At 55.4% G+C, this 25,365-nt stretch overlaps 2 protein-coding genes across 2 annotated transcripts in view; one reads left to right on the top strand and one right to left on the bottom strand.

Annotated features, from left to right (window-relative positions):
• Positions 1–6,973, top strand: part of FBRSL1 (fibrosin like 1) — an 84,020-nt gene extending 77,047 nt beyond the window's left edge. Inside the window, 6 exon segments of the mRNA XM_018061449.1 lie at positions 361–490; positions 2,708–2,785; positions 2,949–3,032; positions 3,221–3,428; positions 4,887–5,464; positions 5,467–6,973. Coding sequence (XP_017916938.1) covers positions 361–490; positions 2,708–2,785; positions 2,949–3,032; positions 3,221–3,428; positions 4,887–5,464; positions 5,467–5,726 — 1,338 coding nt within the window. The 3' untranslated portion in view covers positions 5,727–6,973.
• On the bottom strand, positions 15,506–22,899 carry LRCOL1 (leucine rich colipase like 1). The gene is made up of 6 exons (XM_005691332.3): positions 22,708–22,899; positions 18,170–18,273; positions 17,048–17,173; positions 16,812–16,937; positions 16,621–16,743; positions 15,506–15,697 (listed from the first exon to the last, which is right to left on the bottom strand). Exons 2-6 carry the CDS (start codon positions 18,263–18,265, stop codon positions 15,695–15,697), a joined length of 474 nt encoding a protein of 157 aa, XP_005691389.2. The 5' UTR covers positions 18,266–18,273; positions 22,708–22,899; the 3' UTR covers positions 15,506–15,694.

Genomic DNA, 25,365 nt, shown 5'->3' on the forward strand with positions numbered 1-25,365 from the left:
GGGTATGCGCATGTACTTTTCCAGCTCAACTTTACAAAATCTAATCAGAGTATTTCTAATGAAAATGTAGCATCCAAATTGAGATGAGTTTTAAGTGTAAAACACCAGCTTTCAAAGACCATATAAACAGGAGCGAAACGCCGCAATTGGGAACCTCCTATATCGACCACACGCGACGACGTTTGGGTTATCCCGCATCGCTGACACATGGTCAGGATGATTCTTACCTGTCTCTCCACCCACTGAGCGAGGCCAGCGGAGCAGGGGGCATCACACCTTGTTGTCCAGCTCATCGGCAGCCTGGTGGCGAGCAGGACAGAGGCCCGGCCTCCGGCCCCTATACACGCTCTGTCCCGGCAGATGCAGCTGGAGCCCCACAAGCTGGACGTGGGCACCAAGCTGGACTTGTTCAGCAGACCCCCCGCCCCGGGCGTGTTCGCCGGATTCCACTACCCACAGGACCTGGCCCGGCCCCTCTTCTCCAGCTCGGGTAAGGCGGCCTGGCCCAGGGGAGCTGGCGGCCCCGGCCACTGTGCAGGCCTGGGGATGGCCCAGCAGACGTGGTCTCGCCTCTCTCCTCTGGCTGGTGTGGGCGCAGGAGGGCTCCGGCTGTTTGGGCAGCGCTTTTGTTTCTCCAGCTGTAGCAGGTGGGGTCTGGCAGTCCTGCCCGCCTCAGGACTCTCCCCCCACCCCCTGGAGGTGTCCCCACAGCTGACCTGATCCTGCCCATGATCTGGCCCAAGATGCCCTCCTCTGGGGCTTCCCTCCCAGGAAGGGTTCGGCTATTGTCTGGATGGTGGGAAACTGCTCCAGAGCCTCTGTTCCGTGCTCACCTCCACCAGCAGCCACACCACAGCCTCACTGTGTCGGGGTCCCTAGGACCACCCCTAGGCTTGTGGCGCTCCCAGGACTCAGCCCATGTCTCACACACCCCCAGCTGTATGCATTGCAGCCAAGGGGCACAAATCTGTCAGCAAGGAAGAGGGGGAGGGTGGAAGTCGGGTGTCTCTTGAGCACTGCCTGAGGAGCCCCAGGACGCACTTTATTCCCCAGAGAGGAGCCCTGACAACAGGGCAAGAGGCTATCTCCCAGGGAAGCTTGTGGGGACCCAGAGCCCCGGCTTCTTACTGAGGGCCAGTCACATGGGCACCTGTGTGTGCCAAGACCAAAACCCAGACTCCCGAAAGGAAAGCGGGTGCTCAGCACAAACCACACTGCACAAACAATCTGAGCACATGTGAGCAAGGTATTCCTATCAGAGGAAGGTGAGAAACCTCCTGACACCCGAGTTCCCAGACGCCAGCCCAGGGCAGCCATGCCGCAGGCCTCAGGTTGACGGTCTGGAGCCCACAGGGCTGCTGCTGCCTCCTCCCCAGCTGTCAGGCCCTTGAAGGATGTCACCTTCTCAGAGAACCTTCCCTGACCACTCCTCACATCCACCGCGCTCACACCCTGCCGCAAGCTCACGCTCGCTCACCCCCACCCCCTGTCAGTCTGTGCAGGCAGCCCATTAGTGCACCGCTGTGACGGGATCATGCCGGCTGCCTGTGAGCTGGCCAGCTCTTCCGAGCCCCCACTCCACCACCCTCATGGCCTCCAGTCCCCAGTCAGGGCAGAGGCGTCTCCCAGGTGTCAGGGTCCCTCAGAAAGCAGAGCACCTCCCATCTGGGCCCCCCTATGCTTCCCTCCACCCACGGCCTCGTCCTGCTGTGTGTCTACTTTCCCCCAGCACATGCCCCACCTAGAGCAGGGCCCTGCTGTCCCTGCCTGACGCCTGGTCGCCATCTGGCGTGTGTTTCTTCCATCTGTGTGCATGTTGCCATCCTCTCCCCAGGGAGTATCAGCTCGTTGGCCTTTTCTCGGGGTGAAGCTTTTTAAGGCAGCATGTTTCCCTGACTGCCCTCCACGTTCTCTCATAGCATCCTCTTCAGCACTGGGACCAGCTGTTTCCTAACTTCTGGTTTGATTTCTTCATAAGGTCACTTAGAAATGAGATCACATTTCTAGGTGGAAGCTCTCTGGGAACTAAACCTGCGTTTGGGTGGAGGAGACGTAACGCCCACAGCAGGAAGACAGGAGCACTCCATTGTTAGGGTCCCTTAACAGGTGGAGGGAGCTGGAGAGACTGGAGGGGGCACCCCTCTCACAGGTCGCACCAGAAATTCACCTTTAGACAGAAGGTGGGACACCCTAAGCAGCAGGGTTGGCCCTTGACCCAGCAGCTCCTTCTTGGGACCAGGCCCACTCTGCTGCCCTCCAGATTCGATTCTGGGGGCATTGAGGCAGCGGGGCAGATGCTGCACTGATGCTTGTGGGCTGTGGCCAGCAGCCAGGGGACACCACCAGAGGGGCTGCCATCTTCGGGCCATTGTCTGTCTGCACCAAGCCGCACCCACTGTCACACGACCAGGATTGTTTGTTAGCTCTGGTTGGGACCTCAGAGGGTAGCTGGCTGTGGGAGCAGCCCCTCAAGGCTCAACCTCAGGCCTTCTCTCTGTCCTGTTTCTTCTGGGGGCTCACTACTATCAGCATCTCCCTGCTACCCCGCGTCATGGTCCTCCAGACTCAGGGAGATGAAAGCCTACCTCCCAACTGGTCCTGAGGTTGGATGGGGAGGTGGAGCAGCCAGGGTGCAGCCACCCTGGGAAGGAGGCACAGATGGGGCCCCAGGCACACCCGCACCTCGAACAGCCTCCCTCCTCTCCAGGTGCCACCCATCCTGCCGCCAACCCGTTCGGACCCTCAGCGCATCCTGGCAGCTTCCTGCCCACTGGTCACTTGACAGGTAGGTGTCCCCTGAGGTCTGTGCAGTCTGGCTGGCCTGTGCTGACCCCCAAGAACCAGGACACCCTCAGATTGTTCAGGTGGTACCTGCCAGGTTCTGGAGCCCTGGGGTGGGGGAGGGCCTGGTGGACACAGAAATCCCTGAGTGCTTGTTGCACCCACAGACCCTTTCAGCAGATCAAGCACCTTCGGGGGCCTGGGGAGCCTAGGCAGCAACGCTTTTGGAGGCCTCGGCAGCCACGCACTGAGTGAGTGACCCCGCCATCTGCTCTCCCCTCGTACGGGCATGGGCGTGCATCAGGGCTGTAGTGACACCAGGCGGACTGTCGCCCCTCGTCTCCTCAGGGCATGTGGGCCTGGGCTTGGGCATCTCCCTGTGTGTGCTCCCCCCTGGGACCCTGGCCTCACCCTCTGCTGCCAACACCCCCCCCACCAGCTCCCAGCAGCAGCGGCATCTTTGCCCCCAAGGAGGGCCCCACACTGCACGGTCTGCCCAGCCCCCACGAGGCCTGGAACCGGCTGCACCGAGCACCACCCTCCTTCCCCACGCCACCCCCATGGCCCAAGCCCTTAGACGCCGAGCGGGTCTCAGCCCTGACCAACCACGACCGAGAGCTGGACAAGGGCAAGGAGGAGCGGGACCGGTGAGTTGGGGCCCCTTCACTTACCGTTCGGTCAGCTCCCTGCCCCCCCAACTTTGGCCCCCACCATCCCAGCACCTGCAGCCCCCAGCCACCTCTACTGAACCCAAGGGGGCAAACTGAAATCTCTGTGGGAGGACGCAAAGACTGCATCCTTGGGGTAGGAAGGACCAGGGGAAGGGGACCCCCGAGTCCACACACTCTCCACCTTGTTCCCACAGAAGACTTGCTGGGGCACGATCTGGGCAGGTACCATCCAGGAGGAGAGTTACTTCCACCAAGGCCCTGGCAGGGACGGTGGGCTTCTGGAACACGGTGGGGTCTGGAGGGAGCTCAGACCAGCAGGGCAGAGCTGGACGGGGGCTGCTGAACCATCGGGGGGTCCCAGGTCTGGGAGGTACACCTTTGGGGAGCCCCCTGAGCCGGAGGATGGGGGCTGAGGTTGTGTGTTCCCCCCACTTGCCCCACGGGCAGCAGAGGTAGGCCAAGGCAAGGCAGGAGGGAGCCTGCATTAATGGGAGCATCAGAGTCCGGGTTCTAGAGGAGTCATGGGCCAGCCATGCAGACAGGAGCAGGGGACAGTTCCGTGGACCAGCCCTTGCGGCCATGTCCGGGCATTGCTGCAAGCTAGGTGTTGGGAGAGCCTGAGAGCACAGTGAGGGAGGGGGTGGCCTAGAAAATGAGGGGGACATTTGTCACAGGCCCCAGGAAGGGTGCTGGGGAGCACCCCAGGGCCTGCTCACATCCTACAACCATCACTGTCACTGCAGAGGGTCAGGAGCCCAGCGAACTGCAGCCCCCTGCAGGGACATCAGGGTCAAGAGGGCAGGTTGCAAGTGCAGAAAGGGTAGCCAGGTGCAGCAGGGAGGGTTGGAGGGGGACCTGGGCACCTGATGCGCTCAAGCTGAGCTGCCCTCCCAGTCCCACATCAGGGTGGAGGCCATGACCCCCTTGCTCCCAGCCTCAGGGCCAAAGGGCTAAAACGTACAGAGTGGCACCTGATGGGTGAGAACCGGACTGGGATGGGGCAGGTGGAACTCTAGTGAGCCCCAGCTGGGCCACACCCACCCACCAGAAGAGGGTTTCAGAACCCTGTCTGTCCAGCGGATCAGTGGGTCTGGGGCGGGGTGGAACTTCCCAAAGTTCTCTGGGTTCTGGTGGAGAAGTCTGTGCTTCTGTTGCAAAGTTGGGCTCCAGAGTTGCTTGTGGGGGGAGGCAGATATGGGGATACGCTTGTGGGTGTGTGGGTTACAGTCACCGTGTGTGTGTTGATGGGTGCCACTAGCAGTAATTCCACAGGAACCTAGCGTGCTAAGTGGACACACACCCACATACAAGGACCCTGAGGTCACTGCGGCGGACGGTGATGGTGCCCCATTGACGTGGGAACTTGGTGGCAGAGGAACTCACTGCAGGGTGTCCCGTCAGGCTGAGCGGGGGTGTCTGTGTTGTCGCTCCCAGGGACCTCCTGGAAAAGACACGCCTGCTGAGCCGGGCCTCTCCAGCGGCGCCCGTGGGCCACCCAGGCAGTGGCCTCGTGCTCCGGGGCCAGGGCGATCCGGGCCGGCCCGGGATCCCCGCCGAACGCGAGGCTGAGCTCCGCATCAAGGAGAGCCGCTCCCCGGCCAGGGAGGACGGCCCCAAGCCCAGCAAGATGGCCCTGGGGGAAGGCCTGCGCTTGGCCGGTCTCCTGGGCCGCGAGCCCGGGAAGCCGCACGAGGCGCCGGCCGAGCGGTCCCAGGGCGACGTGAAGGTCAAGGAGGAGCGCGGGGAGGACGGCGACGCGCCCCCACAGCCCGGCCCGGGCCCCGCGGGCCGCGAGCGCCCGGCCTTCGCGTGGGAGCCACCGCGCGACGCCTACCGCGGCCCGGAGCTGCCCCGCCGCGCCCCGCCGGGCCCGGGCCCCGCCGCCCTCCTCGAGCCGCCCGAGCGCCCCTACCGGGACCGCGAGCCGCACGACTACAGCCCCGAGCGGCCTGCGGGAGGCGCGCCGCGACGAGCTAGAGCGCGCCCGGGCCGCGCACCTGGACGGCGCGGCGCTGCTTGCCGGCGCTGGGCGCCCTGCACTACCCGCGCCTCGCGCCCGCCGCCGCCGCCCTGCACAACAGTCTCCTGGCGCGGACCCCGCCCGCCGCCGCCGCTGCCGCGCTCGGCGCGCCGCCGCCGCTAGTTGCCGCAGGCGGGCCCCCTACGCCCCCCGGGCAGCCGCGGAGCAGGACTACGCCGCTGGGGGCCCGCGCGCCGGGCGAGGCCCGCGACTACTCCCCGTCCCGCAACCCCCAGGAGGTGGAGGCGCGGTAGTGTGCGGGGGACCCTCCAGGAACGCACTGCTGTCCACTTTTCTAAACGTCCGTTTCTAGAACCTAAGCACAGTTCCATCGGCCCTGGGGTGGCGACGCTCACTTTTCCACTCGCAGCGTCGGGGGTGTCACACACAGATTTTCTGGGGGTGATCTTTTGTTTTCCGAGCTTGAGATTAGGCTACTGGAAAAAAAATTCAAGTTTGTATCTTTTTTCCCACAGGTGAGAAGCATTTTTAATAGATTTGTATTTTTTTCAACTTTGTGCTCTTTAGACACTTAAGAGAAACGAAAGACACTTTTGCTTTTTTACTTTTAGTTTGGTTTTGCAATTTAATGGCCTCAGATCTGTCTCCAGAGCCCCTGGGGTTTTTTTGTCTTATTTATGGTGGAAAAAAAAACGGTCATTTTGTCCAATGCACTGTGAGGCCCCCACTCAGGCCCGGCCCTGGCCCTCCCTTGGTACTTGGAACCGAAGTTACAGATATATATTAAGATAATAATGTACAAAGCTTTCTTTGCCTTATTATGCAGAAGTGTAAAAGGGTTTCTTTTTCGGTTTGTTTTTTAAAAAGAAAGATGAAACTGTAAATAGTCTGTTAATATAAATATATGATGTTATTAAATTCTTAACCTAGGTAGACTTTATAAAAACAGTTTCTAGAAATTTCTCTGGTTGGTTGTTTAAGGTGGTCACAACAACCCACCCGCTGTCAGTTGGAACTGCCTTCAGACGTTTAATGGCAGCAACATCCTTCAACTATGCAAGCGCTTGAGTGGCCAGGCCACTGGGGGACTGCGGAGCAGCCCTGGGATGTGTGTGCACCTTGGGCTGGCTGTGCGGTAGCCTGGGGATCCACCCCAGATGAGTAGGGATTGGGGAGGTAGAGAGGCTCAAGGCTGATCACAAAAGAAATAACCTGTGTTTCTTCTCCACGGAGGCCATCAGAAGACACTGGTCTCATGTTCTCCCACCGGCCAAGGCTTTGGCATGATTTCCTTTCGGTTTCAGTCTTACTCTCATAACCCTGTGAATGTCGCCGTGCCCTCTCATCAGCATCCCTTCTTCCCTGACGTCCACACCTGTGTCCTGAGCCTTGGAGCCTCGGTTTGGCCATCCTTGGCTGTTTGCTTTATCCCGTTATGTACTTTCAACCCCGCGTTTTCACAGTGGACCCTGGTTATTTTAAACAGTCTGCTTTCACGTCAACCAATGAAGGTAAATACAGCCTTGACTTTGGATGAAAAGGTGGTTGAGTGTTTTGTGGGGCTTTGTGGCAGGTGGGGGTCGGGGGTCACGTACCCTCCCTCAGTTCCTTCCGCCAACCCCTGACTCCCACCCACCAGGGCTGCCCTGCCTGCCCTGGGCTTGCTCCCCCAAGCGGTTCCCGCTGCCGAGGCTCCTCCCTCCGACCTTTGCTGGCATCTCCATCTTGCCTTCAACTGCTTTGGTCCCACAGTCCCCACCCTATCACCTGCCACATCATCCCTGCCCTGAACTTGTTCTCTGGGTGGTGTTTCTCTGTGCACTGGGGGTCAGGGTGCACGTCCTCAGGAAGGCTGGCCTCGCCCCCTGCTACCCTAGCAGAGCAGGTGACCACTGTTGGAGAGGGGAGATCTCCGCAAGGAGGGGCTCAGGGGCAGAGCTGCTGCGCTGACCTGCTGAAGGAAACAGACGTGGGGGTGCCCGCCCTAAGTGGGGACCTCAGTTGCTTGTGCTTAGCACTCGGCCTGCACCCCTACCCTGGCACGGTTTGGAAATGGGGCCCTGGCATTGTACCCCAATTGGATTGGCTTCCTAGGGTGAGAAGCCTGGCTCAGAACTGCCTGGAGCCTAAGCCCATTGGAGTCCCCATGGAGAGCTGGGGGTGCCCTGCAACCCCAGGGAGACACTCCTGGTCACTTGCGACCAAAGCACCCTCCAGGGCCTTCTCCACAGGAGTTTGGTTCCCAGGGACCAGCCCCAGCTGACCCCAGTGCCTCCCTGCGGCACATCTTGGTTTTCCTCTGTCTCGTTGGTAGCCTCCGCAGCAGAGTGTCAGGAGCGAGCTGTCACCGTGCTCTGCTGACGGACCGTGGGAGGCTGGTGACCACACTCACCCTGGTTCACACCCACAGCGCTGCAGGGTCCCCGTGGAGCAGACACTGAGAAGCAGAGGCCCAGCCAACTGGGCACCCAGGGCCCTGGGGCCCCAGCCATAGGTGTAGCTGGAGGATGGATGCCTTTCAGGGTCTGCCCTTGACTGAGACCACTTGGGAGTCCAGGGATATCACATGAAGGGCGTAAATATTTGAGTTAAAGCTAAATGACACAGTTTGCATTGAACCACAGGGACACGGGGAGTAGGCCTGTGCTTCTTGCCTGGTTTCAGAGGAGGGCCCCTGGCAGCACGTCACCTGCAGGGTAGGGTTAGTATCTGCCCTGGGGCAGGCCATCCCTAAGGGACCTCGTTTTCAAGGGGTCATGTTCTCTAACGGTATGTCTGCCCAAAGGGCATGATTTTTCATGGAACAAAATCACTAGTGGAATTCTGCCCACTGAGGGGCGCCCTCCATGCTGGCACATTTCTGAACAACCGTAACCTACGATAAGTGGCCCATAGGGACGGTGGTCTGTCAGGCAACACCAGCCTCCAGGAACCCCACAGTGCACACTGGAGCGCCATCTCCAGGAAACTTCTGTGAAGTTAAATGATTGTCAAATAAAATGTTTCAATAAAAGCATGGACAGATAGAATTTGTAAAATTCCCTAGAAAGTAAAACAAAAAGACTGAGTTGAAAATGTGAGAAAAGCTGGACAACCTCCCAGGATGTCCATCCTCCAACTAATAGAATTTGGGGAATAAGAGCTAAGTGGAGTGGGACATCTTAAAGTAGCGATTTTAAAACCTCCCGGTCAACCAGCCAAAAAGAAGACATTTCAGACATGCGAGGATTCAGACATCCATTCACTCGCTGCATCTTTGGGAGCTGCTGGAGGAGATTCTGCGGTAAAATAAGGGTGTAAACCAAGAGAAATGGGGTGCCGAGGAGGATGCCCGTAGGACCCAGGAAGGAGGTCTCGGGGGAGGCGGTTGCTGCCAGTCTTGCAGGTTTTCTCCATGTGAACTCCAGAGTTAGCTTGTCAAATTCTGCTAGTTTTGTCCTCTGGCCATTATATTGTTATATTGGGATAGCATTGGATTTATAGATAAATTTGGGAGGAAGTGACACCTTTCCAATGTTGATTCTTCTGAGATTCATCACAGAACTCTCACTGATGTATTTGTTTCCTTTTCTCTCACTTAGTAAAGGTTTTAATTCCCTTCAGCTGTCTCACAGCTTATGTGTGTTCCTAGGTGTCTTACGCTTTCAGTGGGCTTCCCTGGTGGCTCAGGTGGTAAAGAATCCGCCTGCAGTGCAAGAGATCCCAGTTTGATTCCTGGGTTGGGAAGATCCGCTGGTGAAGGGATAGGCTACCCACTCCAGTATTCTTGGGCTTCCCTTGTGGCTCAGCTTGGAAAGAATCCACCCGCAATGCGGGAGACTTGGGTTCCATCCCTGGGTTGGGAAGATTCCCCTGGAGAAGGCTACCCACTCCTGTATTCTGGCCTGGAGAATTCCATGGACTGTATAGTCTATGGGGTCACAGAGTCAGACACGACTGAGCAACTTTGACTTTTCACTTCTGCTTTCAGTAAAGCTGTGTGTCCTCGTTGGTTATGGCAGCTGTACAGAAGGGCTCCTGGTTCGCTTATCTGCCATGTATCTGATCCCTTCCTGTGGTGTCAGTGCTGGTTACCAAGGGTAACCAGGCAGGAAGACTGTACCATTGGCCTTTGTGGGCAGGTGGGGCTGAGGGACTCACCCTGGTCAGTGGTCATCCATGGAAGGGCCATAAACTGCTTCTGAGCGGGGGGGTATCTGATCACTGGTGTGGCACCCCCAGGGCCTCAGAACTAGGACTGCTCCCAAGGGGGCTGCTCTGTGGGCCTGGAGGGGCACAGACCAGACCCCTGAGACCTGAGGCTGTCACCAAAGCAGCACAACCTGACCTCTCTGGGCTAAGGTGCCCACTGGACCCTCCTACCAGTTCCAGTTGATTCCAGTTTGTATTGATTCTCTTACTCTCCAGGGAGGCTGGGGGGGGGGGTCAACTCCAAGAAGCAACAGTCTGGCTGTCCTTCAGCATCTCACTGACCCCTTGGGCTGCCCCTGAGCTGAGACTTCCCCAGAGGATGCCCACTGTTCAGCATGATACACACAGTACCAGTACAGCGGGGAGTTGGATGTTAGTTGCCAGGTTTTCATCTTGGTTAGCTCACTTTTCAATTTTTAAATGAGACACAGGTCTCATTGTCTATCAGTTGACTGTGTGGATTTTCTCCTTGAGTCTGCTCATGTCACACATCACACAGGCAGCTGTCCTAACACTGAACCACCTTTGTGCTGACTTGCTTGAGTTCTTGTGAAGAGGCCAAGTCTGACCACGCGAACCCATGCTCTGCTGCATGACCATCGCTGCCTTGAGTCAGGCACTCTTAGTTTTGTTTTTTTTTTCGATATACAATGTTAATTTATTTTACTATATTGATAATTTTTTAAATTGCAATGGGTCTCCTTTGCTGCTCTAGCTGCGGCGAGCGGGAGCTTCTCTTTGGTTCTGGCATGCAGCTTCTCATTGTGGTGGCTTCTCGTTGCGGAGCACAGGCTCTAGGCTCTTGGGCTTCAATCAGTACTTGTGACACGTGGGCTCCGTAGGTGCAGCTCCTGGGCTCTAGAGCACGGGCCCAATAGTTGTGGCACTGGGGCATGTGGGATCTTCCTAGACCAGGAATCGAACCCATCTCCCCTGCACTGGCAGGAGGATTCTTATCCACTGCACCACTGGGGAAGTCCAGGCACTCTTGGTTTTAAAAATGATTTTGCACCCTTGGCCACTTTTGACCCAACAGCTCTTTGGTGACCAGATTTTGTTCTACTTCCCCGGTCCTGATGGGGAAGTTGAGATGTGGTTTCCTGTGCCTCTGCGGCTATTTAACATGTTGCGTGGCAACCTTGCCAACGTCTTTCGAGGATGTCCTGTTTGTCTGTGACCGCATCTGTCCCCTCAGGAGGTCCCAGCAAGCCTGCTCCTGGCCAGGACACTGACCCTTTCTGATCTTCAGCATTACTGTGTGATTTTAGAGACAATTTGGGCAATTTTTATCTTTGTGAGGACTTCCTCGGTGGCTCAGATGGTAAAGAATCTGCCTGCAATGCAGGAGACCTGGGTTCGATCCCTGGGTTGGGATGATCCTCTGGAGAAGGAAATGGCAATCCACTCGAGTATTCTTGCCTGGAGAATTCCATGGACAAAGAATTCCATGGAGGGCTATAATCCATGGGGTTGCAAAGAGTAGGACATGACTGAGCGACTAACATTTCATTTTATCTTCCTGGGAATGGATCTGCTCTCTGAGGAACGTGGGCACCTCAGTGTGGAGTCCACACCACACACTTCTTACCTTCTTTCAAACTGTCTTTCCTCTGAGACTCTCTCACCTTTCACATTCCTCAGGCTCATTGGTGTTTTCCCTTTTGTCAATCAGACTCTCAGAGTCTAATGTATTATACTTTGCAAAATCCAAACCTCTGGGTTTTCCCTCCCTCCCATGCCCTTCACCCCACCCCCTGGGATGTATCATTCCCCTCCCCCGTCCGCTCCCCTGCAAACCTCCCACAGAGCCCACACTGACTGGAGGCTCTAATTGCCACATTCATCACTCAGGGTATAAATACCACAAAGCACCTGCTCTCTCTCCACCATGTTACTGAAGCCACAAAGCACTTCCAGGGGTGTGGTTGCCCTCAAGCCTCGGAACCTCCTAGAGAGGATCTAAAAGCCCTACCCTGGGGAACTAACACCTGTCGGAGTTTGTGGGGAGGCCACATGGAGTGAGTCTGCCCCGCGATGGCCGCCAACCTCCCCTGTGCTTGTCCCCATGCACGCAGCAGGAGTCAGGGCACCCTCCCCTGACCATCTCCCCCACTGTGGCTCCACACCCTGGAGAATTTGTTTGGGGGACCCATGCAGCTTTAAACCAGAGCTGCTTAGTGCGGAAAGAGGTTGCACTGTGCAGTGACCACCAGGCAGATCCCACGCCGAGGGGGCGGCTTCATCCCTCACACTTTGTTAAAGAGATGGTGCCGGTGCCAACACTTCACAGGCAGGGGAGCCTCGGGCTTGGCCCTTCTTGATGCTGGAAGCCTGCAGAAATGTCAGGAGTTCGAGGGGCCAGTTTCCATTTAGGAAGATAAGTGGAGATGGTGGGATGGTCTCTCAGTGTGAATGTACTTAAGGCTCCTGAGCTGTGCACTTAAAATGGCTAAGAAGGAAATTTTTATGCCAAGTGTATTTTACCACAATTTTTTAAAAGTTGCATTCCTTGACTACAGAATAAAAAGTTTGGGGAGGACTTCCCTGGTGGTCCAGTGGTAAAGAATCCACCTGTCAATGCAAGAGATGAGGGTTTGATCCCTGGTTCAGGGAGATTCCACATGCCACGGAGCAGCTAAGCCCAGGAGCCTGCAGCTACTGAGGATGAGCTCAAGAGTCTGTGCTCTGCAACAAGAGAAGCCACCCCAGTGAGAAGCCCGGGCACCGCAGCTGGAGAGGAACCCCCACTCGGTGCAACTAGAGGAAAGCCTGCAGGCAGCAACCAAGACTCAACACAGCCAAAAATAAATAAAGAACTGTGGGCTCACACACACAGACAAATGTTTTTCGGGGAAAGAAGCCAGGAAAATTGCCCCACACCACAGGCAGGCACCGTTTGCATGTGAACTTTGGGAATCCCACGTGGTTGCTCCTCTTCCTCTCCTCTCCCCAGGGCCTGGGGCCTGGCAGCTCTTTCCTCCCATCTAACATGTTTCCAGAATGTCTTGGAGGGTGTTGTGGGTTTTGTGTCCCCCCAAAATCCAGATGGTCCATCTAGTCAAAGCTATGGTTTTTCCAGTAGTCATGTGTGGATGTGTGAGTTGGACTATAAAGAAAGCTGAGCGCCGAAAAATGGATGCTTTTGATCTGTAGTGTTGGAGAAGACTCTTGAGAGTCCCTTGGACTGCAAGGAGTCCAACCAGTCCATCCTAAAGGAAATCAGTCCTGAATATTCATTGGATGGACTGATGTTGAAGCTGAAACTCCAATACTTTGGCCACCTTATGTGAAGAACTGACTCATTTGAAGAGACCCTGATGCTGGGAAAGATTGAAGGCGGGAGGAGAAGGGGACAACAGAGGATGAGATGGTTGGATGGATGGCATCACCGACTAAATGGACATGAGTTTGAGTAAACTCCGGGAGTTGGTGATGGACAAGAAGGCCTGGCGTGCTGCAGTCCTTGGGGTCGCAGAGAGTCAGACACGACTGAGCGACTCAACTGAGCTGAAATCCAGACGTTGAAGCCCTGACCCCCAGGACCTCAGGATTTGAGTGTGTGGAGAGGGAACCTTGAAATGGGTGATTGAGATCAAATGAGGTCTTTCCTTATAAGAGGAGATCAGGACACAGACATGGGACGACCGCGTGGGGACCTGAGGAGGAGACAGCGTCCACGATCCCCACCCCACCCCCCGCCGAGGCTCTGTCAGCCATGCGGGGGCCGCTCAGGCCCCGGACACCACGTTCTCCACGTTAGCTGAGAAGCGCCGGCCAGGAGAGGACCAGGCTTTCCTGGAGGCCGAGGAACCGGGTCTCCGCCGTTCCCTGGGGAACAGCCCCCGGATAAAGGCCGCACTGGCAGGGTCTCAGGTCCCGAGGACCCAGAAGTGGCCGCCAGGAATCTCCTCTCACGCAGGTGCTCCCCCCGCATTAACCTGAACGAGGCCGGGACCCAGTGGGCAAACTGCTGTTTTGCGGATGAAAAGGGAAAATGTCAGGGTCTGTCCACATCCCCGGAGGAGCAAGCACCTGCCGGCTCCCTGGGAGCCTGGTCGACTGGCGGCCCATAGCGCCCTCTGGCGGCCCCGGGTGGTGCCGGCGCCGCTGCAACCGCGTTCCTCGGAACCTTTCCGCTGGCGAGGCGCCGACAGGGGCTGCTGTGGGTGCATCAGAGAGATAAACAGGCAAAATGTCCGGATCCCCAGGAGGTCCCGACCCCCGAGGAGACAAGGAGGGGCTGAAACTAGTGTGGCCGGGATCCTGCTGAGAACCGGTCTGAGTACGGGGAGTAGGGGGAGCCGCGAGGCCCTGGGGTGGATCCTGAGAAATCCCTGCGGCGGGAGACCGGCCCCAGAAGAGCGGAGCGAGGGGGTGGGTGGGGCAGGACTTGGGGACAGTCCACCCCGCCCCGCTCCCTGGGCAGTGAGGAGGACCCTGGCCACAGCAAAGCTCCGGCTGGCCTCTACTCCGAGCGTCTCAAGAACATTCTGAACTAAGGCGAGGGATCCTTCTGGTTTTGTTGTTTTTATTTTTGCCCCCGTGGCTTGTAGGATCTTAGTTCCCCAACCAGGGATTGAACCAGTGTCCCCTGCAGTGAAAGTAAAGTCCTAAGCACTGGCCCACCTGGGAAGCCCCAGCTTTGTTCTTAAAGAATGAAGTGCAGTCACTCTGGGATCCACTTCCTGCCCCCTGGGTTGGCCAAGGGGGCAGGACCAAGAAGACGGACGGTAGCAGGTGTTGTCCAGGGTGTGGACAGTTTGGAGGCCTCGCACAGGCCCTGGGAGCGTGAAAAGGCGCAGGTGTGCTGGAAAGTCACCTGGCAGGTTCCTAAAAGGTGAAACATGGAGTACTCCTCAGAGCCAGCATGCCACTCCTAATTCACGCCCAGTGGCTTAGAAACCCGTGTCCAGAGAACATGCAAGAAATGTGCACAGTAGCTTTACTCATAGTTAAACTGGAAACAACCCGAACGTCCACCCTCCGATGATGGACAAACAACATGCACAAACTCAAGTGGAACGAAAAGGGAAACAGTCCGGCCACAACGTGGATGAGCCTGGAGAGAATCACGCTCAGTGAAGGAAGCCAGTGTGGCCACGGACTGGGCGAGTCTGTCTACTCGGAGTGTGCAGAGCAGGCAAATCCGCAGAGACAGAAAGTGGACTAGTGGTGGCCTGGGAAGTGGGGAGCGAGGGGGCGGGCGAGGAGGGGAAGAGGGAGGGGAGGGGAGGGAGCCGGGAGGGGGAGGGACGAAGGAGGCGGAGGGAGGGGTGGGAAGAGGAGAGGGGAGGGGCGAGACCGAAGCTGGGGTGGAGCCTGAAGGCCTCTCCGGCCTCCTACAGACTCGGAGTAGAGGGGAACGTGGGAGGAAGGAGATGGAGAGGAGGAGAAGGAAAGGAGGGAAAGGGAGAGGAGTTTTTTAAACAGAGCCCCCAAAAGCAGCCTGGTATCTGCAAGATGGGTGAGGGCACAGAGGAAGGCAACGGTAAAATTTCTGGTGCTCTGGAAGCAGAGGAGGCAGTCGTGGTGTTCGCCTCTAGAAGACACCAAAGGGAACAGTTTCTAGATCAGCCAGGACTTCAGCTCCTAGGGGAAGTGGGGACCCTGGGGGCCAAGGGAGCAGGAGGAGGGACCAGTGGGTGGCCCCTCCCCGCACGGGTCTTCAGCGGGCTCCAGTGCCTTCACTGCACCATCCACAAGGTCAGGGGAGCCTTCCAACCTTTTACCTGTGATGACAAGTCACAATCATGTGCCTGCAGGGGAGGGGCACGTCTACACCTGCCCCTTCCTCTGGGGGGACTTGGTCTCTGGTTGAGGGGGCTCCTGAAGACGGCACCGAGCTGAGACCCGGGTCTCCATACCCACAGAAACATGCTCACTCAGTCAGGAGGTTTATTCATGCTAAGTCATCACATTGAGGTTCCAGGAGCTGCCCTTGGTTTGCACGGCATGGATGGCCTCGGGAGTTCATGGTTAGACGTGTAATACCTGCGGGTCTTCATGGTCCCATGAACACACACAGGGCTCAGGGTGTAGGGTGGTCTCCAGGGCACAGACTGGGCCCACGTCACTAGAAGGCATAGCACAATTAGGAAACACACAGGGAGACACAGCCCCCGAGGCAGGGAGAAGTTGGCCTTCAGGGCCAGCTGGTTAATGGCCAGACACTCTCCTCGGCACTGACAGTCTGCACCTCTGGGCGAAGCCACTGAAGGTGTTGCCTGGTTCACTTGGACACCCTGGGGACACCCATGGACTCACTATTGTGGCACCTGCTGCACCCACTGTTGTTCTGGGTGCTGGTGGACCATGGCCAGCAGGTGAGGATGCTCAGAAAGGTCTGGTTCTCAACCTCTGGGCTCAGACACACCTTTATAATCAGACTGAAGTCCTGGATCAGGGCATCCAAGCTCAGACACCAGGGCATCCTCTCCAACCTCGTTCCCGTGCCCCCATCCCTCTCTGCCCCTAGCTGTTCTCCACGGTGTCTTCAGGTTCTGTGTTCTGGGGGCTGACCTCTGTGGGCTGCCTCACTGAACCCTTTCCTTCTGGATTTCCAGTTCAGCCAGTGAAAGTCTCCAGTGGCGATGGGAGGGAAGGAAGAGGAGGAAACTCCTGAGAGGGGACCCTCCCCTTCGTCCAGCCAGGGGTCCAGCCCCACAGGAGTTAGGCCCCGGTGCTGCCAGATCTTGTGGGCCCACCACCTACCACCATGCTGGCCCTTCCCCACGTGCCCACACTATGCCATGCTGCCACCCTGGTGGACATGAGAACCAATGCCCACAACCCGTGTCCTTTTCTGAGCTCAGCCGCGCTTCTGCTGCAGGTGCAGCAACAGGAGGCCAACTGGCAGTGACGACTGGCGGCCTCTCCTGGAGGGGACGCCACCCATGCACGTGGGCACAACGCCTTCCAGGTCACTGCCCGCCTGCCCTCAGGCCAGTCACAGGACTGAGGCCCCCCGGCGGGGCTGGACTGGGTTCCAGGACTCACCCAGGGCAGGCACTGGAGCAGGATGCCGCTCTGGGGGACGCAGCGGTTGGGGCTGAGCTCATTCAGCCGGATGCAGCACTTGCTGCGGCACTCGCTGTGGTAGTCGCAGTAGTCCCAGTTGGGCTGGGGACAGAGGTCAGAGGTCAGAGCTGGCGGGCGCCTCCCTCCAGCCCCGTGGCCCCTGGCCTCACCTTGCGCCAGGGCAAGCACTGCAGGAAGATGGTCTTGGCTTTGCAGTACGTCTGCACCCCATAATTGTTGACGACACAGCATTTGCTCTGGCACTCCAAGTGGTCCTTGCAGATGTACCCATTTGGCTGCAGGAGAAGGAGAGCGGTCCTTTCCGCCAGGCCCCCGGCCCTCCTTTCAGGGGCTGCCTTCTCCAGCCCCTTGCCCCCCACCTCTCACCCGCCCAGGCAGGACACACCTTCTTCCAGGACAGGCACTGCTGGAATACGGTCTGGGCGGTGCAGAACTTCTGAGGGTTCAGGCTGTTGGTGACACAGCAGTCGCTCTGGCATTCACTGTGTGTCTCACAGGGCTCTCCGATGCTCTGCAAAGTTGGGGCTCCTTTACGTGCGCCCCCACAGACCAAGCGTCCCTGCAAGGCTGTTGTCCATCTCAGTAAACTTAGCTCACCTGCCTGACACTGTTCCGGAAGGCTAAGGGAGCCAGGCCCAGAGGACAAAGGATGCTGGTGAGCGGAAGTAGCTCACCTGGCCCATTCCATGTGCTCTCACATTTTATAGGTGAGATGTCACAGTTCAGAGAAGGTAAGCGACTTGCCCAGGGTCACACAGCCAACTAGGAGTTGGAGCTGAAGCCTAGGCCTGCCGCCTGCCCACCTCCTGTGAGGAGGGGCCCTCGACTTGGTTCTCAACATCTCAAAACTCCTTTACAAACCCAAAATTACTGGAGGCTGCAAAGAGTCGGTGTTGCTGGTTTACCATTGGCTGTGAGCAACTTTACCTCTTCTTGGCTGAGATAAAAGCCGTCGTCTGGGCTCAGGAACTGGAGGCCAGAAGCCCAGCGGGTGAGTGGGGGACAGAGGAGGGAGGTGCATCTGGAAAGCAGCGGCCACACAGCGCGGTGCCCTCCCTCCTGCATCCTGCACGGGGCCACCTTGGACCAGGCAGGATGTGGGGATCAGAGGGGTGGCACACGGCCCCCAGGACCGACAGACTGCGTTGTCTTTGCTGTCGCTCCATGACACATATGAGTTGGTCACATCACCCCCCCAGAACCCACTGCCCTGCCTCCTCCCATACTGCCTCTTCTGCACACACCCCGCAATCCTCTGCAGGGTCCCTGGACTTGGGACTTGGCATCGGGGGTCTGGGGGTACACCAGGAGTCAGTCATCCTGGGGACCTGAGAGCCTTAGGAAGCAGGTGCATTCATGAAGTGCGGGTTCAGTTCAAAGTGGGGGTGGGACAGGAGAAAAAGCACAGAGCACCTGGCAGGAAAGGGGGCTGGGAGCCCGGGTGCCCCGGGGTGGGTCTGGCGAGAGTTAGCCCTGGGCCCTACAGAGACAGGGACGTGGTGCTTACCTTATGTGACAAATGCTGGTACCTCTTGATTGTCAGCACCGGGGCCACGGGTAGCGAGCAGAGCAGTAGCAGCAGCAGACGCCCAGCGCTGGCCATCGCTCAGCCTGTTGGCGCCAGAGGGCATGGATGCCTGCCCACCAGGCTCCTCCTCCCCTCCCTCCTGCCTTCCTAATCCTTCTCCACCAACATGGATTTTCAAAAATGAATAGACAGGGTTCTCTGGCCGTCCAGTGGTTAGGAACCCACCTTGCAATGCAGGGGGTGCGGGTTCTGTCCCCGGCCAGGGAATCGTGATCCCACATGTGTGTGCTGTGCTCAGTCCCTTCAGTCGCGTCTGACTCTGTGACCCCGTGGACTGCAGCCCAGCAGGCTCCTCTGTCCATGGGATTCTCCAGGCAAGAACGCTGGAGTGGGGTGCCATGCCCTCCTCCAGGGGATCTTCCCAGCTTAGGGATCAAACCCATGTCTCCTGCATTGGCAGGCAGGCTCTTTACCACTGAGAAGCCAAGATCCCACAGGCAGTGGAGCAAATAAGCTCACAAGCTCTGGAGTCCACAAGACATGACTGGAAAGCAGCCCTCGTGCCGCAAAGAGAAAAGATTCCACGTGCCACAGTGAGAACTGATGCAGCCAAATATATGAATAAGCAGGAGTAGGGGCAAAATGGCATGATGTTAAGAAAACTAATGATGTGATTTTCTTAGAGGGGCTTTGTTTACAAAATTGTGTAGGATGTGCAGAGAATTCCTGTCCTTGCCCCCCACCCCGCCTCCTTTGCTAACGTCTTAGTTGGATGCATTTGCTGCGACCGACACATTGTTGTAAACTGAAGCCCACTGTGTCATGTGGGTTCAGTCTTGGTGTTGTACCTGCTACAGGTTTGGACAAATGTATGATGTACCTGTGACTGAGGATCATACAGGGTCATCTCACTGCCTGGGAAACCCTCTGCGCTCTGCCTGTTCACCCCCCACCCCTGGCACCGCCCACCCCATCCCTTTACTGTCCCTGTGGCTGTGGCTTTTCCAGAGCATCCTGGGGTTGAATCGTGCACTGTGTGGCCTTTCAGATGACTTTTCCCCTCCCTAATACACACCTCAGGGCCCTCCGTGTCTCTTTAGGGCTTGTAGCAAATTTCTCTTTATTACTGATGGAAAATAGATTTTCAAGAGCACTTTTCTCTGGAGAACGATCAAGCCCTCTTTTGCTTCAGAGGAGAATGTCTCTGAGGTTAACGTGTGCCTGGGGGGCCTACCCTCTGCAGCCTGCTTCCTTCTGCGCCTGCAAGTCCCTCGGCAGAGGCCCTCCAAACCCCCAGCCTGAGCTGCTCCAACCCACTGGGGCTATGTGGTTGGTTCCCTGGCTGTTCATAGAGCCAGCAGTTTGGTTTCCAATTTATTCATAATTGTTTTTTACAATGGAGATGATATTCAAACAGCATAAAATTAACCATTCGGAAGTGGACAATTCAGTGGCATTTCATGCATTTTTAATGTTGCATAACCACCACCTCCAACTAGAACAGGAGTCCTCAATCCCTGGGGCTGTTAGGAACCAGGCTGCACAGCAGGAGACTGGCGACTGAGCGGAGAAGCTTCATCTCTATCTGCAGCGGCTCCCCATCGCTCACATGCTCACATTACCGTAGCCTGAGCTCCGTCTCCTGTCAGCTCAGTGGCGGGATTAGATTCACATAGGAGCGTGAACCCTACTGTGAACTGCGAGTGCCGGGGATCTAGGTTGTGTGCTCCTTATGAGAATCATCCTGAAACCATCCCCACCCCCCAGCCCTGGAAAAATTGTCTTCCGTGCAACTGGTCTCTGGCGCCAAAAAGGTTGGGGACCACTGATCTAGAATATTCTGTCGTCCACCACAGCCGGGGCCCATCAGCAGAGCCACTTGCACGGAGCCCTTCAGGGAGCGGAAGTGATCCGAACACCGCCCGAGTTCTGCCGAGCACAGTGTAGAAGCCCAGAAGCCCTGGGAAGGTCGGGGGTGAGTGGGGTGGGGTTCCCCAGGCCGCCGAGTCCCCTGCTCCCCTCCCGCCCTCCATCCCATGTTCCAGAATCTCTCCTGGCTTGTCTTTCAGCCCCACCTTGTCACTGGCCCCTGTGGTCTCCAGCTCAGGACCCTGTGATATGACAGAACAGTGTCCTCAGGGACCACAGGCCCCCCTCCCAGACTCTCCCAGGTCACTCTATTTGTTGTGGGGCCATGGGGAGACCACTGGGTCTTTTGAGGGTCTGGCTTCCCTTTCTGTGAGGTGAGGTGTGGGCTCCCTTTCAACTGAGGGTTTTCAGATGATTCCGTGAAGTCACAATGTTATCTGCCTTTCAAAGCACAGTGGAAATCTGCTTTTTAAACTCCCTGAAATGTTGAGGTCCCAAGCCCAGGAACATGCCCAGCTCTCCAGGTTGAGTCCTTCCCATCCTCGGCCTCCCCCATCTGGCTGCCTTAGTGGGCCCCATGCTAGGAATTCAGAGCCTTTGGGAGAACAGAGCTGGGAAGGGTGGTGCGTGAGAGGGAGTGGTTCCCTCCCACCCAGACAAGCCAACCAGGAAAGTTTTGGGCTGTGGTGGTGGTGGGGAGTGGGACAGCACTGGAGATGTGGGGGTGGGCGGGCAGGGGTCTCGTTTGTTTCCTGCTTCTCTCACCTCACACAGGAGCACCTGACCCAAATGAGCAAGGCTGGTATTTTCTCCCGAGCCATTACTATCATCACAGATTCCTTTGGCCCCATACAAATACCGAGAAATAACCCCGTGCCTCCCATAAGGACAGAACTGAGCAACACAAAACATCTCAGAAAGGCAAAAGGCGTTTAGCCCCATTTATATGTTTTTGTCAATGGAAACAACAAATCAGGGCTTCCCTGGTGGCTCAGTGGTAAAGAATCTGCCTGCCAAGGCAGGAGACTCCAATTCGATCCCTGGCATGGGAAGCTCCTACACGCCTCAGACCAACTATTGAGATTACGTGCGCCAAAACTATTGAGCCTACATGCTGCAACTACTGAAGCCCATGGGCCTAGAGCCCGTGCTCCACAATAAGAGAAGTCACTTCAATAAGAAGCCTACACACTTCAGCAAAGAGTAGTCCCCACTTGCAGCAACTAGAAAGTAGCCCCCTCTCACTGCTACTAGAGAAAAGGCGATGCAGTAACAGAGACACAGCCCAGCCAAAAATAAATAAACAAACAAAAATTATATAAAAAACAAGTCACAGGATACGTCACTGCCCTGAGTTTTGGTTTTTGGCAATTTTAGATTTAAATGTATCGGCAGTAAACCATAGCTCTTGAGCCACAAAAAGCATATACATGTCATTCAGAAGTTTTGCTAATTGCTTCAAAAGAGATACAATAGCATGAACTCAGAGCCCTATTTGGAGCTATTTGTCACTGAAAAGTGACAAAGATGAAGAGAAAAGAGACCAGAGGATGCTGGTCTTAGTGACAATACCATTTCTCTTTTAAATTCTGCCTTTAAAATAGCAAGTCAAGGACTTCCCTAGTGATCCAGAAGTTAAGAATTCACCTTGCAACGCAGGGGATGTGTGTTTGATCCCTGGTTGGGGAACTAAGATCCCACATGCCGAGGGGCAACGCCCAGCAACTACTGAGCCTGCGCACCACAACTATAGATTCTGTGCAGCACAACAAGGACCCAACAAATAAATGATCTGAAGAAAAAAAAAAAAGCACTTCAATGTCTATTTCAACGTGTGACAACAGCGTTCTAAGCTTTTCCCCTCAAAAAAAAAAAGCACCTGCAAGGTTGGGACACACCTTTATCACATGAGCATCCTGCATGTTGACAGACGCCCAGGTGTGTCTGAGGGTCTCCTCCCACCTCACTGTGGCTCTGCAGGTGTGAGCAGGCTGTTCTGGGTTCTGGGGCCTCACTGGTAGCCCTGAACCTCTCAGTCTTTCCACCCGGACTCCTGACCCTCTACTCCAAAGTGGCCCTTGGGAAGAAAACAAGTGTTTCTATGGTGGGACCCAAGACACAGTTCCTGGTCCTGGGAGACTGAACCTACAGACAGACCCACAGCCTAGAGCAGCCAGCCGGCGGAGCTGGTCAAACCTCTCAGTGACCCCAGATGTCCACCCTGGTTGTGCCCCTCCTCCAACTCAGGACCAGCCAAATGTGCCCCTTAACCCATCACATGGGACGCCCATATGTGACAGACTTTAGACTGGGTAACAAACACCGCAGACAAGGATGGTCTTGCATCCTGGAGGCTGACAGCCCAAATCAAGGTGTGGGAAGGGCTGGTTCCCTCTGAGGTCTCCTTGGCATCTTCTCCCCATGTGTCCACAAGGCCATCACTGTGTGCCTGTGTCCTGATTTCCTCTTGTAAGGACACCAGTCCTATGCGATGAAGGCCCACCCTATAGACCTCATTCTACCTCAGTCACCTCTTTAAAGGCCCTGTCTCCACAGACAGTCACATCCTGAGGTCCTGGGGTAGGATTTGGGAGGACACAGTTCAGGCCATAATGACACCCCACATCTAGTCAGTCGGCCCATCTTACCCACTGACATCCTCCCCTTGGGTGCGCTGGAGCCAAGCTTTCCAGCCATCAGTGTCTGCCCACCACCTGTCTTCGGGTCTGGTGCAGAGATGGACCGGCCCGCAATCTGGGAAAGCTCTGGATCAGCTGCCCTCGTCCCCGGCTGCAGCCTCCTCCTCGCAGCTGACCACCACCCTTCTGCCTTCCAGCTGATCTGTGAGGGCCATCGGCAGAAGGGTGCAGGAACTTGGTTTCCTTCACAGCAGGTCAAAGGTCTTGGATGCCACACATCACGTGATTTGAGGAAAATGACACCAGACAGTTGAGTTGTATAAACATTTTCCAAGATAAATGGCAGCCCCACAGTCACTGTTTGAACTTTGTACACTCTGTTCCCATATCATTTCAAACGTATCAAATACAATCATTGTTTCATAACTGAGTAAGAGCTGAATTTCAATCACAACTTGAACATTTTAACATTTCAAACCTGCAATGTTCTTTTTTATATTATGAAGATTTTTCTAAACAAATTCTTTTATTATTCTTTTATTGATTTATTTGGCAGCACAGTTTCTCAGTTGCTGCATGTGGGATCTGGTTCCCTGACCAGGGATCGAACCCAGACCCCCAGCAATGGGAGCAAGGAGCCTTAGCCACTGGAACACCTGGGAAGTTCCAAAGTAGAACTGGACATGGAACAACAGACTGGTTCCAAATCGGGAAAGGAGTACTTCAAGGCTGTGTATTGTCCCCTGCTTATTTAACTTATATGCAGAAATGCTGGGCTGGATGAAGCACAAACTAGAATCAAGATTGCCGAGAGAAATATCAGTAACCTCAGATATGCAGATGACACCTTCCTTATGGCAGAAAGCGAAGAAGAACTAAAGAGTCTCTTGATGAAAGTGAAAGAGGAGAGAGAAAAAGTTGGCTTAAAGCTCAACATTCAGAAAACTAAGATCATGGCATCCGGTTCCATCACTTCATGGGAAATAGATGGGGAAACAGTGGGAACAGTGACAGACTTTATTTTGGGGGGCTCCAAAATCACTGCAGATGGTGACTGCAGCCATGAAATTAAAAGACGCTTACTCTTTGGAAGAAAAGTTATGACCAACCTAGACAGCATATTAAAAAGCAGCAACATTACTTTGCCAACAAAGGTCCATCTAGTCAAGGCTATGGTTTTTCCAGTAGTCATGTACAGATGTAAGAGTTGGACTATAAAGAAAGCTGAATGCCGAAGAATTGATGCTTTTGAACTGTGGTATTGAGGAGACTCTTGGGAATCCCTTTGACTGCAAGGAGATCCAACCAGTCAATCCCAAAGGAAATCAGTCCTGAATATTCATACTTTGGCCACCTGGTGCAAAGAGCTAACTCATTGGAAAAGACCCTCATGCTGGGAAAGATTGAAAGTGAGAGGAGAAGGGGACTACAGAGGATGAGATGGTTGGATGGCATCACCGACTCAATGGACATGAGTTTGAATAAGCTCCGGGAGTTGGTGATGGACAGCGAGGCCTGGCGTGCTGCAGTCCATGGGGTCACAAAGAGTTGGACATGACTGAGCAACTGAACTGAACTGAAACATACTTTATTTTATTTTTAAAAATGTTTGGTCATACTGCTTGGCATGGCATGTGGGATCTTAGTTCCTCAACCAGGGATCAAACCCGTGCCCCTTACATTGGAACGCAAAGTCTTAACCACTGGACCACGGGGGGAAACCTACAGTGTTCTTTTTGTATTTTAAACCAGGGGAAAATTTTTTTCTGGTCTCATATTTTTTCTTAGGCCCTTGAAAAGTGCACAGGCCCAGTTTACAAAATTGGGTACATTGTGCCTTGTCAAACAGCCCCCACAACACGGAAGCACTGGACCCTCCCCCTCTGGGGCTCAAGAAAGCCCAGTTCATGGAAGGTCACAGTCTACCTGTGCTCACAGCCCATCACTCACAGCAACCAAGAGGGGGCAGCTGCCCAAGGGCCCATCAGTGCATGATAGACAAACAAAATGAGGTGCATCCACATGATAGAATATTACGCTCCTTAAAAAAGACAGAGACTCAGATGCCAGCTACAATACAGAAAAACCTGGAGGACATCACACTCAGTGAAATAAGACAGACACCAAGCGACAAATTCTGTATGATTCACTTTCATGGGGACAGTGTTTCTCTTTGGGAAGATGAAAGAGTCCTGGAGAGAGATGGGGGAAATGTTGCACCACAATGAAAATGCGCTTAATGGCTCTAAATTGTGCACCTAAAAATTGTTAAGATGGTAAATTCTATATTGTATGTATCTTACCAGGGTTAAACTCAGGGCCCTGGAGGCATAGTTATCTCATATTTGCTGCCTCTAGTTATTTTGAAATATTCTTCTATGCACAGAATCTCTTTTCTTGGATATTCGTTCATACGTCTCTCAAATCAGGCATCTTTGCACAGGTTTGCCTTCCAAACACCAATGTCAGGTATGATTCCATGATATCTCAGTCTACCCAATAAAAGGCTGATGCCAAACCTTGCCAAAAACCTTACAAATCTGAATAATTTAAATTATATGATCAAATTACAACTACTGTATTTACAGGATAAACCCCTCGTGCTGGAGCCACCCCCACCCTGCTTGTTTCAGTCCTTGCATGGGGAGGCGGCTTAGCTTCTGGTGC

The sequence above is a fragment of the Capra hircus genome, chromosome 17 (assembly GCF_001704415.2).
Source record: "Capra hircus breed San Clemente chromosome 17, ASM170441v1, whole genome shotgun sequence".
Taxonomy (NCBI): Eukaryota; Metazoa; Chordata; class Mammalia; order Artiodactyla; family Bovidae; genus Capra; species Capra hircus.

Bases quoted from the DNA above. Each gene is read 5' to 3' on its own strand.
- LRCOL1 (XM_005691332.3), bottom strand. From the start codon at position 18,265: ATGGCCAGCGCTGGGCGTCTGCTGCTGCTACTGCTCTGCTCGCTACCC. The intron at 17,174-18,169 runs GTAAGCACCACG...CCAACTTTGCAG, and splicing joins ACCAGCATTTGTCACATAAG to AGCATCGGAGAGCCCTGTGA. The intron at 16,938-17,047 runs GTGTGTCCTGCC...CTTCTCCTGCAG, and splicing joins AGTGCCTGTCCTGGAAGAAG to CCAAATGGGTACATCTGCAA.